Raw genomic sequence first — 18,024 nt, 5'->3', positions numbered from 1 at the left:
CTCTGAGTGGATCTCCTCAGTGCAGGAGAAGGAACTGTTCCTGGGCCCAGAACCTCCCTGACAATAGGGCAGGCAATGGGGGTGATCAGGGATGAGTAAATAAAGAAGCCCTTGCATCAAGAGCTAAAATGGCCCAGTGTTCCTTTCACAGAATGACTTTATGTAATTAACCTGGGTCTAGATCAGAAGATAAAATACAGAGAGCCAGTAGTCAATAGTGCCATGATCTTGGGCAAGTGTTTTTGTGTGCAGCCACCTGACTCATGGCTTGAGGGTAGAAGGAGTGGTATGGCTGTCCTTCTGGCTTCTTTGCCATTCTGTTCAGATTTTTCTTACCCATGTTGAGGATAGACATACTGCCTCCTCTCATTGACCTACTCAGACAGAAAGTAGGTTTCCCAACAGAGGGGAATTGCCTCTGGGCAGCAAGAATGCATCTCTGAGACAGTTACACTGAGCTGTAGAGGATATTTTGCTAATTTTCCTACTATTGTCTTATGACAAAATTACATTTATGCATCCAACCCTATTTAGCACTGTCTTCATCACCTGAAACAAAGTACTTCCAGAAAAGAGTCTTATCCTCATGTCCTCTCCTTCTTTTCCTTGCAGGCACTCAGTGTGGAGGCAATGACTTCATATGTGTTTTAAAGTGTCGAGTTCTTCCACCTCAGAGAGTGGACAAGTATGAAGCCCAAGCACAGAACAATAGCCACAAGACAGTGGACCAGGAGTGCTGTGGCCAACCGCACTAGGTCTAAAGACATGATGAAGATGCCTCTGAGTATGAGAGGTTGGCCAACACTCCAGAAGAGGGATGGGTCACCTCTCAAGAAGCAAAAACTGTTCAGGCCTTTCCAGACCATGGAAAATATTGTTGGCCACAGAATTTCTCATGGATGGAAGGAAGGCAATGAACCAGTCACCCAATGGGATACCATCATTCTCGATCAACTGCCTACATACCCCTCTCTTTATTTGTTGAAGTATGATGGGATTGATTGTGTCTACGGACTGGAGCTTCACAATGATGAAAGGATTTTAAACCTTAGGATACTGCCTAATAAAGTGTCATTAACTCAGGTGACAAACACTCACTTTGCAAATATCATAGTTGGCAAAGCAGTGACACATATATTTGAGGGCACAAACGGCTCTAAGGATGAGTGGAGAGGGATGGTCCTAGAGGAAGTGCCAATCATGAAGACCTGGTTCTATACTACCTACAAGAAAGATCCGGTCTTGTACATTTATGACCTCCTGAAAGACTACAGGGAAGGCAACCTCCACATCATATCAGTCTCTATGGATGAGTCGAGTGGAGTGACCTCAGATGAGGTGCCAACCATTACAACCATGTTCTACATTTCAAACAAGAAAGATACTGTCCTGTACCTTTACCACCATCTGGATGACTACACTTTAGGCAACCTCCACATCATGCCAGAGTGTCCTCCAGAAGAGGAAGCAGGCACGGACGTCTTGATAGGCAAATGTGTGAAGTACAATAAAAGAGACAGAACCCAAAATACAGGCAAAATCGTTTACAAAGTTCCCACCAAATCTTCTGTGTATTTCATCAAGTTTGATAATGACTCCCATATCTACGTCTATGATTTGGTGAAGATCTGTTAAAGTGAAATTCACAAACTGTGGAGAGGCAGACATAAAATTGTGTTGGGAGGAATGTTTTGTTATTTTTTTCGGAGATACCTCACATCCTCTAATAACCCTGATATATTTTCCAATGAAATTTGTCTTGGTCTAAAAATAAAAAGTTTTGAACATGGTGTGTTGTTTGGTTAATGATGGAGTTTATCAGAACAGGACTTAGATGGTCTGGTCTCCTGGGAGAAGAAGGGACTGGAGATGAGGGGTGGGAAAGAGGAGAAGATGGCTGATTAGGAAGCATAGGAGATGTGCCAAAAAGAGGTAGGAACTCGGGGAGGGGTAAAGTTTGAGGGAGTAGCATGTCATAGGGTAAGCTGTGACAGATAGCAGCATTAGGCTTCGGGACTTTAGAGGAAACAACAGCCTGATCAGGAAAAGACATAAATGTAGACTCAGAATCAAAGAAAAATCATGTTTTATTTAATAAATGGTTTAATTTGTAACAGCTGTCAGTTCCTGTGTGTGACTCTCCACTGGAGCATGTTGAGGAACCAGGAGCAATATGCTTAGAGAAAAGCATCTCCTTCTCGAGGCTCCTTCACAAAGGATTGGACCTCATGTTCCCTACTTCCTCATGGTGGGATTCTATCCACCACCTGCTTTCTTAAGCCAGGATTCTGTCTGTCACCTATTTACTCATGCCAGGCTTCTGTCTGCCACTTACTTACTCATGCCTGGATTCTATCTGTCCTGACATGGTCTAGCACAGGTGTTAAGCATGCTGTCCAACCCCTATGAGTTCATTTCTACATCTGCCTTGCCGTGTATTGAAAACATTTTTCCCTTGTCCTAGCCCATGTTTTCTGAGATTTGTGCTATGAAACTGGTGAACAGACTCACCCACAGTGAATTACAGGCTAAACATGTATACCTTGATGCCTGCTGATGTGTGGCATGCACACATACAATATATGCAAAGAGCTGTATAATATCAGTTAACTGAAGAATCTCTGTTGATGGTGGAGAGTAGCTAAGACCTCACATACACAGCCAACCCTGCAATACATGTAAGGTATTGATGCCTGGCTTCCATCATACCAGGATCCTGACCTTCAGTAACTGGCAATTTTTGGTTCTCCATCTTCACAAACTCGGTTACAAGGTTGGTGATGTCAAACTCAGTCAGGGTTCAGCACATAGGTCTGCTAACCCAGATCAGGTGACTCAGCTAAAAAGTGGGTGAGAATTTGATCAAAAGCATGCTGGTGCACCCTTGCACTTTCTTCTCCTCATCCTCATCATTGTCACTCTCCTGGGTGGGCCTGGAGCACAAAGAATCCAAAATGGACTAAGCCTCCTCCTTAGTTGAAAATCTTATCTGCCCTCAGCTCAGTCTGACTGTCCAAGGGAATTGCAGCACTATTATCCTACTAGGTCTCCTCATCCATTGGTTCACTCTAAGGCATAAATGAATTCATCCTTTCTTCTCTCTCTCTCTCTCTCTCTCTCTCTCTCTCTCTCTCTCTCTTTCTATTCTTTCTTCCCTTCTGCCATTTACCAAAGTCCCCTGTCAAAAGTTTTCCCAGAGAATACATCTATGTCCATTTTAGAAAAACTTTCACTTCCAGTGGAGGATTTTGATGATTTCTCTGTGGATGAATACCATGTCAGGAATAACAGAGCAGCAACCATGACAACTCTTGTGCAGTATACTTAGGTGGATCAAAGAGTCAGAAGATCAAGAGCCCTGCCCCTTATGACAGAAAGAGAGACATCACTGTGGTCACACATACTTAACTCATTCAGGCTTCAGAGATCCTGGAGATTGAGATCTTAATCTAATAAGGAATGCAAAATGAGTAGATCAGAGGAGCTTCAAGCAATGATACCGGCCTCCACTTGTGCCTTCTCCTTTTCCCTGTCCATTCCATTCTTCCATACAGTGGCTATTGCTAAACCAATTGGTCTAGTCAACAAGTAACCATAGGTTTGAACCCTGTTGCCTTTGATTTCTGGAACAGTATGCTGTCCCCTTAAGGTCTCATAACAACATTGGAAGGTACACAAGAAGTTCCCTGCACCAAGTTAGAGGACTTTTATGACCAAAAAGAGGAAACAAGTTATCTTTATTGGTAATAAAAATGGTTTGGCAGGACAAAAGGGTGTAGAATTGAAAAACAGTATGGCGTACTCACTATGATTTCATGTGATATGGCACACACAAGATTCTATTTCTGAATACTTAGTCCTCAGGAGGTTTTTGAGATTTTGTAGACACAGAACCTGACTGGAGTAATTGGGTTCTGAAAGAAAATATCTTAAAGTTTCATGACATATTTGCTCTTGTTCCCCACAGTTTTCTGATTTTCCTACTGTGAACAAGCTGCCTCTTACTCCCACTGCCATACCTTCCCCATCATGAACAGAGAGAACCCCCCCCTACATCCAGGTTGTTTTCCTCACATATTTTGTCATAGCAATAAGAAGTAATGAAAAGAGTCAGTGAGAAAAACCTCTTTTCTTTTTCTTTTCAGTACTTCAGGATACATCACAGAGACAGGATGCATCAAGCATGAGTGTCAGCAATGATTTACCTGAGAGAAGAAATCCACACAGATCCCCCACAACAGCAGCAGCATTCAACAACACCTCCATTCCTTCTTTGCCTTGCCTTTAATGGTGCACTAAAAGATGATGCTAGGTAATCTGTGTAAGTGAAGTGAATTTCCCCTTAACAAAACTGACAGAGTTGAAAGTCTATCTTAAATACTTCTGGGTTTTTTGTTTTCCAATAATATGTTGATTATTGTTCCCTCAAGGTCTGTGAAGAATTTTGATGGGACTTTGATGGGGATTGCATTGAATCTATAAATTGCTTCTGGTAGCATTGCCATTTTTACTATGTTGATTCTCCCAATCCATGAGCAAGGCAAGTTTTTCAATTTTCTGGTATCCTCCTCAATTTCTTTCTTCAAAGACTTCGAGTTCTTGTCAAATAAGTCTGTTACCTCCTTTGTTAGAGTTGTACCAGGATATTTTATGCTATTGGTGGCTATCGTGAAAGGTGAATTTTTTCTGATTTTCCTTCCTGCTTCTTTATCCTTTGTGAAACGGAGGGCACCTGTTTTTTTTTTTTTCGAGTTGATCTTTTACCCTGCAACATTACTAATTATCTAATTGAATTTACACCAAATTTCTCAGTCACCATGAGAGAACAAAGACGAAAGTTCACATTCCCCACCACCAAAGTCTCATCTTACATTTTTTTTCTCATATTTTTTCTCTATTCTCTGATGGTATCGTATCTAAATGAGTTCACTGTTGTTTTATATTTAGAGGTTAAATGATTTTATCATAAGATTTATGAAATGTGTCAGAGCTTATATTGAACTTCTTAAGGAAAGAAGGCATTACAAGTTAACCTCTTGAATTGCCTACTGAAATCATCCTTATTATTTTCTCATCCTTTGAAGGGATTGTGTTTACTGATAGTTTCCTTTTTCAGATGAAAACTTTTAATATCATTTATTTATTTTTGAAGCTATTTTTGTGATATTAGTGTCTTGGTCTAGAAGTCCCTTTCTATACTTTAAATATTATTAAAATATTATTGTTTTACCTACCTTTGACCATGTACAAAACCAATTCAATGTTTATCAATATATAGATTTGAAATATTGTTTCCATATTAAGAAGCAATCTCTTTTCTCCATTTTTCTAATAGCAGCATCCTATACCTTTTCTAGATCCATCTTTCTCTTTCCTTCTCCCACCATGGGTTTGAGATTTATGGATATTATTGGTATGTTCAGCTCTATATGTGTTAGTTGTTCTTTTTTCTTTGATTTGTTTTGTTTTTGTTCTTAAATTTGCAAGTGAAACATTTTATTTATTTTTTTTTATTCAAAGTTTAGTAAATTATGAAAGTTTCCATTTCCGCCCCTCCTCCCAACACCCTCCCACTTCTCCCCTCCCCCTCCTCTGCCCTCTCCATCCCTAAGAGCAGTCAGTGCTTCCATCCCAGTGGGAAGTCCAAGTTCCTCCCCCCTCTCTCCAGGTCCAGAAAGGTGAGTATCCAAACAGACTATCCCAAAACTCCAGTACATGCAGAGAAAACAAGTCCCAGTGTCATTGTCAATGGCTTTTCAGAAATGCTCCGGGCCAGCCACATTCAGAGAATCCAGCCACATTCAGAAAATCTGGTAGGATCACGAGCTCGTTCAGTCCCAGTCCAACTGGCCTTGGTGAACTCTCATTAGATCAGTCCCCTTGTATCATTGGGTGATTGCATCCCTCGCGGTCCTGAGGTTTTTTTTCATGTTCTTCCTCCTTCTGCTCCTCATTTGGACCATGGGGGGCTCAGTCCGGTGCTCCAATGTGGGTCTCTGTCTGTATCGCCATCCATGGTCAGATGAAGGACCTATGGTGATAAGCAAAATCTTCATCATTATGGTTATAGGCCAAGGCCGGTTCAGGCACCCTCTCCTCTGTCCAGAGAACAATCTGGGGATCTCTCCTTGGACCTGGGATCCCATTTATAATCAAGTTTCCTGTAAACCCTAAAATGACTCCCTTAGTTGAAATATATTCTTCCCTGATCCCATATCCATCTTTCTCCTTCCCCCCATCCCAGTCCACCTAGCTTTCCCCATTCCTCCCCTACTCCGTTCTCTCTAACCCTCTCCATTTCCAACAACCCTCCCACCCACCCCCCATGAATCCGAGGTTACCTGGGACTCTTGACTATTTCCAATCTCCAGGAAGATAAGTACATGATTTTCTTGTCTTTACCTGCCTACCACACAATGCCCACTGACTTAGGAAATTTTACCCACAAGTGGTTGTCACAGTTGCATTTATGGGAGGGTATTCAGTTTAAATACTGTGCAAGAATACAATTTTCAATCAATTCAAATGACAATAAGCCAAAAATTGAGAAAATAATTTATGTGTGTATGTGTGTTTACATATAAATGTATCTGTGAAAATTGTGAATATATATGTAAAATCTCATTAGAGGGAAATATTAGAGTAGCCTCAGAAAAAGTCTACTAACAATGAGACAAGATTTTGGTCTTCGGTTGATTGGGAGACTCTCTTACAATGGAAGCTGATATTAGATGCACTACATCTCAGATTCCTAGCAGCTTCTTGGTCCCATAATGGACAGAGAAAATTCTGCCATTGTTTCCAAGCAATAGCACTAACCAGAGTGTCCCAATATAATCTATCTACATATTTAAAATCAACTATACCCACTTATGACTTCACATTATATCCTCTTACTTTTTCAAAAGACACAAATCTCCATCATTCTTATAATTTTTCTACTTCTCCTATTCCACAACTACCAAAAAGGAATATGGTCCAGCATACATGTAAGCGAAGTCATCACTGGACTAATCTAGGAGATAGATAAAAACTTAAATATATTCCGTATATGGAAGTTCTTATATTTAAAGAAAGGAGACAGCATTCTATCAATTCTACCTTTCACTTATTCATCCCATTCTCATTCAAACGAAGACAAATACCTTTCTTAAAAATTTCTTTTTTTTCAAAGTATATTAAATTATAAAAGTTTCCTTTTCTACCCCTCCTTCCAACACCCTACCACTCCCCACACTCCCCCTCCTCCTCCCTCTCCATCCCTAAGAGCAGTCAGGGTTTCCTGCCCTGTGGGAAGTTCAAGTTTTCGCCCCTCCCTCTAGATCCAAGAAGGTGAGTATCCAAACAGACTGTATCCCCAAAATCCAGTATATGCAGAGGAAACAAGACCCAGTGTCATTGTCAATGGCTATTCAGAAAGACTCCAGGCCAGCCACATCCAGAGAATCTGGCCACATTCAGAGAATCTGGTTGGATCACATGCTCCTTCAGTCCCAGTCCAACTAGCCTTGGTAAACTCTCCTTAGATCAGTCCCCTAGTATCAGTGGGTGATCACCACCGTCACAGTTCTGATTTCCTTTTTCATGTTCTTCCTCCTTCTGCTCCTCATTTGGACCATGGGGGGCTCAGTCCGGTGCCCCAATGTGGGTCTCCGTCTGTATCACCATCCAACTTCGGATGAAGGTTCCCTCTGGTCTTGCCTTCTTTGTTCACGTTCTGTTTCCCTCTGCTTCTCGTTTGGACCTAGGGAGTTAAGACCAGTGTTCCAATGTGGGTCTCTGTCTCTATCTCCATACATCGCCTGATGAAAGTTCTGGCCCTCTTGTCTATTTCCAATCTCCAGGGGGATAACTACATGATTTACCTCAGGTTCACCATCTTATTTAGCATCTCTAGGATCATGAATAATAGTCTCAAAGACCTTTAACTATGGCTAGAATACTTATGACTGAATACATACCATAATCCTCTTTTTGGGTCTGGCTTACCTCACTCAGTAAAGCATTTTCTATGTTCATCCATTTGCATGAAAAATTCAAGATGTCATTGCTTTTTACCGCTGAGTAAAACTCTATTGTGTATATGTTCCACACCTTCTTTAACCATTCTTCTATTGAGGGGCACCTAGGTTGTTTCCAGGTTCTGGCTATTACAAATTGTGCTGCTATGAACATAGTTGAACAAATGCTTTTGTGGTATGATAGGGCATATCTTGGGTATATTCCCAAGAGTGGAATTGCTGGGTTTTGAGGGAGGTTGACTTGCAGTTTCCTGTAAAACCGTAACATTGATTTCCACAGTGACTGTACAAGCTTGCATTCCCACCAACAATGGATGAGAGTTCCCCTCTCTACACATCCTCTCCAGCATAGGCTATCATTGGTGTTTTTGACTTTAGCTATTCTGACCTGTGTAAATTGGTACCTCATAGTTGTTTTGATTTGCATTTCCCTGATTGCTAAGGATGTTGAGCATGACCTTAAGTGTCTTTTGGCCATTCGAAGTTGTTCTGTTGAGAATTCTCTGTTCAGATCAGCACCCCGTTTTTAATTGGGTCAATTAGAGTTTTAGTGTCTAGTTTATGTGTTCTTTGTATATTTTGGAGATCAGGCCTTTATCTGATGAGGGGTTGGTGAAGATTTTCTCCCAGTCAGAAGGTACCCTTTTTGTCTTACTGACGGTGTCCTTTGCTTTACAGAAGACTCTGAGTTTCAGAAGGTCCCATTTATTCATTGATTCTCTTATTGTCTGTGCTACTGAGGTTCTACTTCAGTTTCAGGAGGTCCCATTTATTCATTGATTCGCTTATTGTCTGTGCTACTGAGGTTCTACATAGGAAGTGGTCTCATGTGCCTATGTCTTGTAGACTACTTCCCACTTTCTCTTCTATCTGGTTCATGGTGGTCAGATTAATGTTGAGGTCTTTAATCCATTTGAACTTAATTTTTGCGCATGGTGATAGATATGGATCTACTTTCATTCTTCTACAGGTTGACATCCAGTTATGCCAGCACCATTTGTTAAAGATGCTTTCCTTCTTTCATTGCATACATTTAGCCCCCTTGTCAAAAATCAAGTGTTCATAGGTTTGTGGGTTAATATCTGGGTTTTCTATTCGATTCCGTAGGTCAACTTCTCTGTTGTTATGCCAGTACCAAGCTGTTTTCAATACTGTAACTATATAATAGAGTTTGAATTCAGGGAAGGTTATACCTCCAGAAGTTCCTTTATTATATAAGATTGTATTGGCTCTCCTGGGTTTTTTGTTTTTCCATATAACATTAATTATTATTCTCTCAAGGTCTGTGAAGAAATTTAATGGGATTTTGATGGGGATTGCATTGAATCTATAGATTGCTCTTGGTAGAATTGCCATTTTTACTATGTTGATCCTCCCTATCCAAGAGCAAGGGAGATCTTTCCACTTTCTGGTATCTTCCTCAATTTTCCAAACCCTACAATGATCCCAAGGACCCTACAATAGAAGTACTTGAATACCTTAACCCAGAAGAAGTGGAAAAAAATTGCCATTATGAAATCAATAGAGTCCCTTAAACAGGAAATGAATAACTCCCTTAAAGAACTGGATGAGAAATATAACAAAATGTTTGAAGAAATGAGTATAGAAATGGATGAGAAATATAACAAAATGTTTGAAGAAATAAGTAAATCTGTGAATGATACCCTTAGAAAACAAGAAAAAACAATCAAACAGGTAAAGGAAACAGTTCAAGAATTGAAAACTAAAATGGAGGCAATGAAGAAAACACAAACCGAGAACCGGCTAAATATGGAAAACCTAGGTAAATGAACAGAGACTACAGAACCAAGAATAACCAATAGAATACAAGAGATAGAAGAATGAATCTCAGATTCTGAAGATACCATCGAGAAAATAAATGCTCAGATCAAAGGAAACGGCAAATCCAACAAATTCTCTTCACAAAATATTCAGGAAATCTGGGACACAATTAATAAAAAACCAAATCTAAGAATAATAGGGATTGAAGAAGGAGAAGAACTGCAGATCAAAGGCCCAGAAAATATATTCAACAAAATTATAGAAGAAAACTTTCCCAATCTAAAGAACGATATTCCTATGAAGGTTCAAGAAGCATACAGAACACTGAATAGATTGGATCAAAAAAAAAATCCCCTCGCCATATAATAATCAATACACAAAACTTACAGATTAAAGAAAGAATATTAAGAGCTGCAAAGGAAAAAGGTCAAGTAACTGATAAAGGTAAACCTATCAGGCTTACACTGGACTTCTCTATGGAAACCATGAAACCAGAATATCCTGGATAGAGGTACTGCAGAAATTAAGAGACCATGGATGCAAACCCAGACTACTATATCCAGCCAAGCTATCATTCACTATCAATGGAGAAAACAAAATATTCCAGGTTAAAAATAAATTTAAACAATTCGTAGCCACAAATCCAGCCTTACAGAAAGTAATAGAAGGAAAATCGCAACCCAAGGAATCCAACATTGCCATCACTGCCTACAATGACCCAGACATTTAGCGACCCTTCACAATCACAACTTAAAGAAGAGAAAAACACAAACTCTATTACACACACACACACAAAAATAATAACCGGAATCAACAACCACTGGTCATTATTATCACTTAATATTAATGGACTCAATTCACCTATAAAAAGGCACAGACTAAGAGATTGGATGAGAAATCAAGATCCAACATTCTGCTGTTTACAAGAAACACACCTCAACCACAAAGATAGACATCTACTCAGAGTAAAGGGTTGGGAAAAGGTTTTCCAAGTAAACAGACATAAGAAACAAGTGAGCGTGGCCATTCTAATATCTAACAAAACTGACTTCCAACTAAAGTCAATCAGAAGAGATGGAGATGGACATTTTATACTCATAACAGGAACAATTCATCAGGAGGAAGTCTCAAACCTGAATATCTATGCCCCTAATACAAAAGCACCCACTTATGTAAAAGAAAAACTTTTAGAACTCAAGGCAGTCATCAAACCACACCCACTAATAGTAGGAGACTTCAACACTCCTCTCTCACCAATGGACAGGTCAATCAAACAGAAACCTAGCAGAGAAATAAGAGAATTACTAGAGGTAATGAATCACATGGACTTAACAGATATCTATAGAACATTCCACCCAAAAAGAAAGAATATACCTTCTTCTCCGCAGCTCATGGAACCTTCTCGAAAATTGACCACATACTCAGTAACAAAGCAAACTTTCACACATACAAAAAAATATTAGTAACCACCTGTGTCTTGTCGGATTACCACGGAATAAAGTTAGAATTCAATAAGAATTCTAACACCAGATAGCCTACAAACGCGTGGAAGTTGAACAGTCAACTACTGAATCATCTCTGGGTCAAGGAAGAAATAAAGAAAGAAGTTAAAATCTTCCTTGAATTTAATGAAAATAAAGAGAGAACATACTCAAATCTATGGGACACAATGAAAGCAGTGCTAAGAGGAAAGTTCATAGCACTAAGTGCCCAATTAAAGAAAACAGAGAAAGTACATATTGGAGACTTAACAGCACACCTGAAAGCTCTGGAAAAAAAAGAAGCAGACTCTCCCAGGAGGAGTAGAAGACTGGAAATAATCAAACTGAGGGCTGAAATCAACAAAATAGAAACACAGAAAACAATCCAAAAAATCAACGAAAGAAAAAGTTGGTTCTTGGAGAAAATCAACAAGATTGACAAACCCCTAGCTAAGCTAACCAAACGGAAGATAGAGAACACTCGAATTAATAAGATCAGAAATGAAAAGGGGGACATAACAACAGACATAGAGGAAATTCAGAGAATCACTAGATCTTACTAAGAAACATTATTAAATAAATATCAAAGTCAGGGTTTGAGGCTACAATTAAGTTTCATCAGACAAGATGTTCCAAGTTTACATCCATTTTTTCACTCAGTCTGCATTTTGCAAAATATACATGTCAGTCAGTACTACACATCAATACATTCCCATATATGTTTACTGAGGGAAGATCTATTCATTATTAGAGCCAAGATATCCTGAGAAAAATTGTTGCTATTTCTCGGCTTCTAAAAACCACAGAGTTGTAATTTTTTTACAGATAACTAGTATAAAAACCCATCCAAGAATCCCCCCAATCCTTCTAAGAGCAATTACTACTCAGTAATTCAGAAGCACTGATCTAAATCTCTCAGTCAATAACTTCAAAGTGGTTTTGCCAATACATTATCCACAATGACAGAAGGTCAGGGAGAATCTTTTGAAATGTCACCAGTTCATGTCTGTGAAGAAATCACCTGGCCATATTAGTCCTAATTAGAAATTTCTTCTGAAAATTCCATTAGAAAACAATAGTAGAAACAATCAGTAAAACTTCCTGCATACCATCAATTGATTTTATTACCAGGTAATGAGTTTTGTAAACATTTTTTTCCAGTCAGATACTTCAATCACCTCTAGCATTTTTTTTCCTAATGAACAAAATTTTATTTTCTGCAGTGGTTTCTCAGCATCCCCGTGTTATTCTTTTTTTTTGTAATTTTATTAAATTATGAAAGTTTCCATTTCCACCCCTCCTCCCACCACACTCCCACTCCATCCACTCCCTCTCCTCCTCCCTCTCCATCCCTAAGAGCAGTCAGGGTTTCCTGCCCAGTAGGAAGATCAGGTTCCTCCCCCTTTCCTCCAGGTCCAGGAAGGTGAGTGTCCAGACGGACTGGATCCGCAAAATCCAGTATATGCAGAAGAAACAAGTCTCAGTGCCATTGTCAATGACTTTTCAGAAAGACTCTGGGCCAGCCACATTCAGAGAATCTGGCCACATTCAGAGAATCTGGTTGGATTGCCTTCTCATTCAGTCCCAGTCCAACTGGCCTTGGTAAACTCTCATTAGATCCGTCCCCTTGTATCAGTGGGTGATCACATCCCTCGCAGTCCTTATTTCCTTTTTCATTTTCTTCCTCCTTCTGCTTCTCCTTTGGACCTTGGGGGGCTCAGTAGGGTGCTCCAATGTGGGTCTCCGTCTGTATTGCCATCCATTGTCAGATGAAGTTTCTCTCTGATCTTGCCTTCTTTGCTCACGTTCTCTTTCCTTCTGCTTTTCGTTTGGACCTAGGGAGTTAAGTCCAGTGTTCCGATGTCGGTCTCTGTCTCTATATCCATCCATCGCCAGATGAATGTACTATGGTGATAAGCAAAATATTCATCAGTATGGTTATGGGCCTAGGCCGTTTCAGGCACCCTCTCTTCTGTCCAGAGAACAATCTGGGGATCTCTCCTTGGACCTGGGATCCCATTTATAATCAAGTTTCCTGTAAACCCTAAAATGACTCCCTTAGTTGAAATATATTCTTCTCTGATCCCATATCCATCCTTTCTCCCTCCCCCATCCCAGTCCACGTAGCTTTCCTCATTCCTCCCCTACTCCATTCTTTCTAACCCTCTCCCCTTCCAACAACCCTCCCACCCTCCCCCCATACACCCGAGGTTACCTGGGACTCTTGTCTATTTCCAATCTCCAGGCAGATCGCTACATGATTTTCATCAGGTTCACCTTCATATGTAGCTTCTCTAGGATCACGAATAATAGGCTCAAAGACCTTTAATTATGGTTAGAATCCACATATGAGTGAATACATACCATATTCCTCTTTTTGGGTCTGGTTTAACTCACTCAGTAAAGCGTTCTCTATTTCCATCCATCTGCATGCAAAACTCAAGATGTCATTGTTTTTTTCCCACTGAGTAGAACTCTAATGTGTATATGTTCCACACCTTTATTAACCATTCTTTTATTGAGGGGCACCTAGGTTGTTTCCAGGTTCTGGCTATTACAAATAGTGCTGCTATGAACATAGTTGAACAAATGCTTTTGTAGTATGATAGGGCATCTCTTGGGTGTATTCCTAAGAGTGGAATTGCTGGGTCCTGAGGGAGGTTGACTCCCAGTTTCCTGAGAAACCGCCACACTGATTTCCACAGTGGCTGCACAAGTTTTCATTCCCACCAACAACGGATGAGTGTTCCCCACATTCCACATCCTCTCCAGCATAGGTTATCATTGATGTTTTTGACTTTAGCTATTCTGACAGGTGTAAGATGATATCTCAAAATTGTTTTGATTTGCATTTCCCTGATTGCTAAGGAGGTTGAGCATGACTTTAAGTGCCTTTTGGCCATTCGGGGTTCATTTGTTGTGAATTCTCTGTTCAGTTCAGTAACCCATTTTTTAATTGGGTTAATTAGAGTTTTAGTGTCTAGTTTCTTGAGTTCTTTGTATATTTTGGAGATCAGACATTTGTCTGATGAGGGGTTTGTGAAGATCTTCTCCCAGTCGGAAGGTAGCCTTTTGGTCTTACTGACAGTGTCCTTTGCTTTACAGAAGCTTCTCAGTTTCAGTAGGTCCCATTTTTTCATTGCTTCTCTTATTGTCTCTGCTCCTGGGTTTCTGCTTAGGAAGTGGTCTCCTGTGCCTATATCTTGTAGACTTCTTCCCACTTTCTCTTCTATCAGGTTCAAAGTGGTCAGATTACTGTTGAGGTCTTTAATCCATTTGGACCTGAGTTTTGTGCATGGTGATAGATATGGATCTATTTTCATTCTTCTACAGGTCATCTGTAGCATTCTTATATTTGAAAAATTATTTATGAAAAGAAATGTTTAAAATTTATCACACACTAGCTCATAATTGAGAATAACAGAGAGTTAAGTATTTAGGTGTAGATTCACATATCACAATTCTTTTATCAAATGTGGAACAGCAATCAAAACCAGGAGCCCGGATAGAGGGCTTGCATGTGCTTTACATTGGCATATATAGTATCAGATGCCAAGACCAAGTGGGTGTGTATTTGGAAGGGTACTGGCAGTAGAAAATCATATAACAACTCCCTCTTTTGTTTAAATGAGAGCTTTCAAAGCCTAATACAAAGTTATTTACAATAAAAAGAAATATCAGTTAAAAAATTAAAATTGCAAGCCGCATAAACAATAACAAACAAGATACATTCAATAAATGTTTTAATAATTACCCTATCCCTTTTAGTTCAAGTCTTGTATAATAAATAACTAGGACAAATATAAGAGGAAAATAACTAATATTCCTGCGGACATGAAAGAGGACACGGGTTACAAAAAAAGAACCACGTGGATGAGTTTATTATAGACTTGGAGACATGACAGACAGTGAGGGAAAAACAGGAAAGATGAGAATGGGGATGACACACTCAGATTTTTAAAAGAATCCCAGTGCATGAGCGTGAAGGAAAGGCATATCTACATCAGACCCTGGTGGAGAAAATATCAATAAGCCAGCGCATATGCTGCTGGGATATGGAGTTTCATGGGAGAATTTCAGTAACTACAAATATCTAGCCATCAAACCCATTAAAGACCCAAGAAGAAAATAGTACTTGAGTAAGCAGGGAGTACACTCAAGTAACTTCGAAAAATGTGCAGCAAATGACAGAGACAACTGGCTACCTGGGCAATCACCCCAATTCTCATTTGCAATGGTGGAACAACCAACATTGGCTAAGTTCTAGAGTAACTGAGAGACCATTTTCAGAGGCAGAAAATATTCAAAACTACATTACCTTGTCTTGGTAAGATCTGACAGTCTTTTTCTTTGCTTTTTTCAGTGATAGTTTTTATTACTTTATATAAAATAGGAAACAAAGTTTCCACCTCCTCTCCTCCTCCCACTTCCCTCCCACACCCCAACATCCCCTCTTGCCTCCCCCTCCATTCCTAAGAAAGGACAGTGTACCCTGCCTTGTGGGAAGTCCAAAGCCTTCCCTTCTCTCTCCAGGCTTAGGAAGGTATCCATGCAAATACACTAGAATTCCCCCCTACCCCCAAATAAACAGTAAATGCAGTAGAGACAAATCACAATGTCATTATTGTTGGTTTCTCAGTGTGCCTCAATTGTGACCACATTCGGTAGGTCCAGTATATCCCATGCTCTATCAGTCCCATTCCATCTGGTCTTGGTAAGCTCCCATTAGTTCAAACACACTGTCTCAGTAAGTGGACCAAAAACTCCTGGTCCTGTTTCCATTGATCATATTCTCCCTCCATTTGCTCTTCCACTGTACATTGAGAGCTCAGGCCAGTGCTCCCATGTGGGTCTCTTTCTCTATCCCCACCTATTGCTGGAGGAAGTTTCTATAGTTGAAGATAGTTATCAGTCTGAATCTGAGACAAGACCAGATCAGTTGACTCTCTCCTCCAATGCCCAGGGTCCTAGCTGGCATCGCCATACTTCCAACTTTTGCCTGGTGTTCTTGTCTGTTTCCAATTTCCAAGAGGACCTAGATATGTAACATGAGGGGGCCAACTTATCGGGGTTTCCGTCCTGCCTGGTACCCCCCATCTGGCAAACCCCAAACAAAATCACATACGGGACTCCATAAGATTATAAACTGATTGGCCCATTAGGTCAGGCTTCTTATTAGCTCTTATAACTTATGTTACCCCATTATCCTTATCTATGTTAGCAAATGGCTCCATACCTTTCTCAGCAGGGCAGTTTACATGCTACCTCTTCAGTGGTCTGCACAGGAATGGAGAGAAACCTTCCTGCTTCCCAGAATTCTCCTGCTCTCATTGTATCACCTCTACTTCCTGTCTGGTTTTCCCACCTATACTGCCTGCCTGGCCAATCAGCGTTTTATTAAAATATGATTGACAGAATACAGACAATTCTTCCGCATCATTTCCCTCTTTATTTTTTAAATAAAGGAAAATACCCATAGTCCATTTGTTGGGCATGTGGGTGTAGTATTTCAGGCTACTTCCTGCTGGTTGGGGGCGCTGATAATCTTTTGGGGACCTAAAGAAAATTTAGAATTATCATCAGGTCCTGACTGGAGTATCCTGTGAGTCTTGATCATCTCAGGCAGCAGTCTTGAACCTGCTTTGGATGAAGAACTCAGACATCTGGGCCATCTGTTCCTGTCGGAGATTTCTCAGGTGGGCTTCCTTGATCATACAGGATTTTTCTTAACTCAGAATGAATCCACCTCTCATTTTCTGTGGAAACAAAAGCAAAATCTCTTCTCCAAAGTAACAAACCTTTTGACTTCAGTCTTGAAGCCAAAATATTTTCAAAATACCTATCTTGGGTTAGTTCAGCAGTATTTATAAACAATAGTCCTTTAGCAGCTGTTGCTCCTTCCTCAGCATTCAAACAATTCAAAGAAAGCATAATAGCATACAGTATCAAGATTCTCTGTATATTTTCCATCTTTATTTTAACCTATATTTCTCTTTTATTTTTACTTATACTTTTTGAGACAGGTTCTCTGTATATCTTTGTCCTGGAATAACTCCATAGACCAGGCTGTACTTGAACTCACAGAGATCCTTCCGTCTCTGCCTCCCCAGTACTGGGCTCAAAGGTGTTTGCCCTTGAACTCACACAGATCCACATGTCTCTGCTTCCCCAGTGCTAGGATTAAAGGTGTGTGCCACCACACCTTGAACTCAGAGATCTGTCTGTCTCTGCCTCCCAGGCATTAGGATTAAATGTGTGTGCTACCACACCTTGAAGTCATAGAGGTCAACTACCTCTGTCCCTTAAAGTCTCAGAGGTCAAGGTACCTCTGCCTCCCAGGCATTGGGATTAAAGATGTGTTCTACCACACCCAACTACTCTCTTTCTTTCTTTTTACTTTAAGAACTTTAACTTTTATCCTGCATATATTTTTAACACACTGTAAACCATTTAGAGGTTTTCTTCAACTTCGAATCTTTCTTTTACTATATATCTCTCTTTTTCTGACTACAGGAGTCTTTAAGGAGAGGATGAAAGCCATGGCTTTGATGGCTAAATCCTCGTGGCTGAGGTACCAGCCAGAGCTGTGTTCACTGCCACAACTCTATGGCGTTTCAAGGTCCTTGCCAGCAAGCTGCAGCATTCTGCTCACAGACCACACTCTGTCGGACTGCCTGCCTGAAAGAGTCAGAGTTTGCCCTGGCAGGACAGTCCAGAAAGTCACCATTTTAAAAGAGCAC

General features: G+C 40.2%; 1 protein-coding gene across 1 annotated transcript; it reads left to right on the top strand.

Moving 5' to 3' along the window:
• Positions 1–616: 616 nt before the first annotated feature.
• Positions 617–1,790, top strand: LOC148117533 (spindlin-2-like). The gene has a single exon (XM_087902768.1). The coding sequence runs from the start codon at positions 688–690 to the stop codon at positions 1,633–1,635; it is 948 nt and encodes a 315-aa protein (XP_087758894.1). The 5' UTR covers positions 617–687; the 3' UTR covers positions 1,636–1,790.
• The last annotated feature ends 16,234 nt before the right edge of the window (positions 1,791–18,024 follow it).

This window comes from Myodes glareolus, chromosome X (genome assembly GCF_982192425.1).
Source record: "Myodes glareolus chromosome X, mMyoGla1.1, whole genome shotgun sequence".
NCBI classification, from domain to species: Eukaryota; Metazoa; Chordata; class Mammalia; order Rodentia; family Cricetidae; genus Myodes; species Myodes glareolus.
This window is presented reverse-complemented; position numbering and strand designations above follow the sequence as displayed.

Coding starts and splice junctions, on each gene's coding strand:
- LOC148117533 (XM_087902768.1), top strand. CDS start 688: ATGAAGCCCAAGCACAGAACAATAGCCACAAGACAGTGGACCAGGAGT.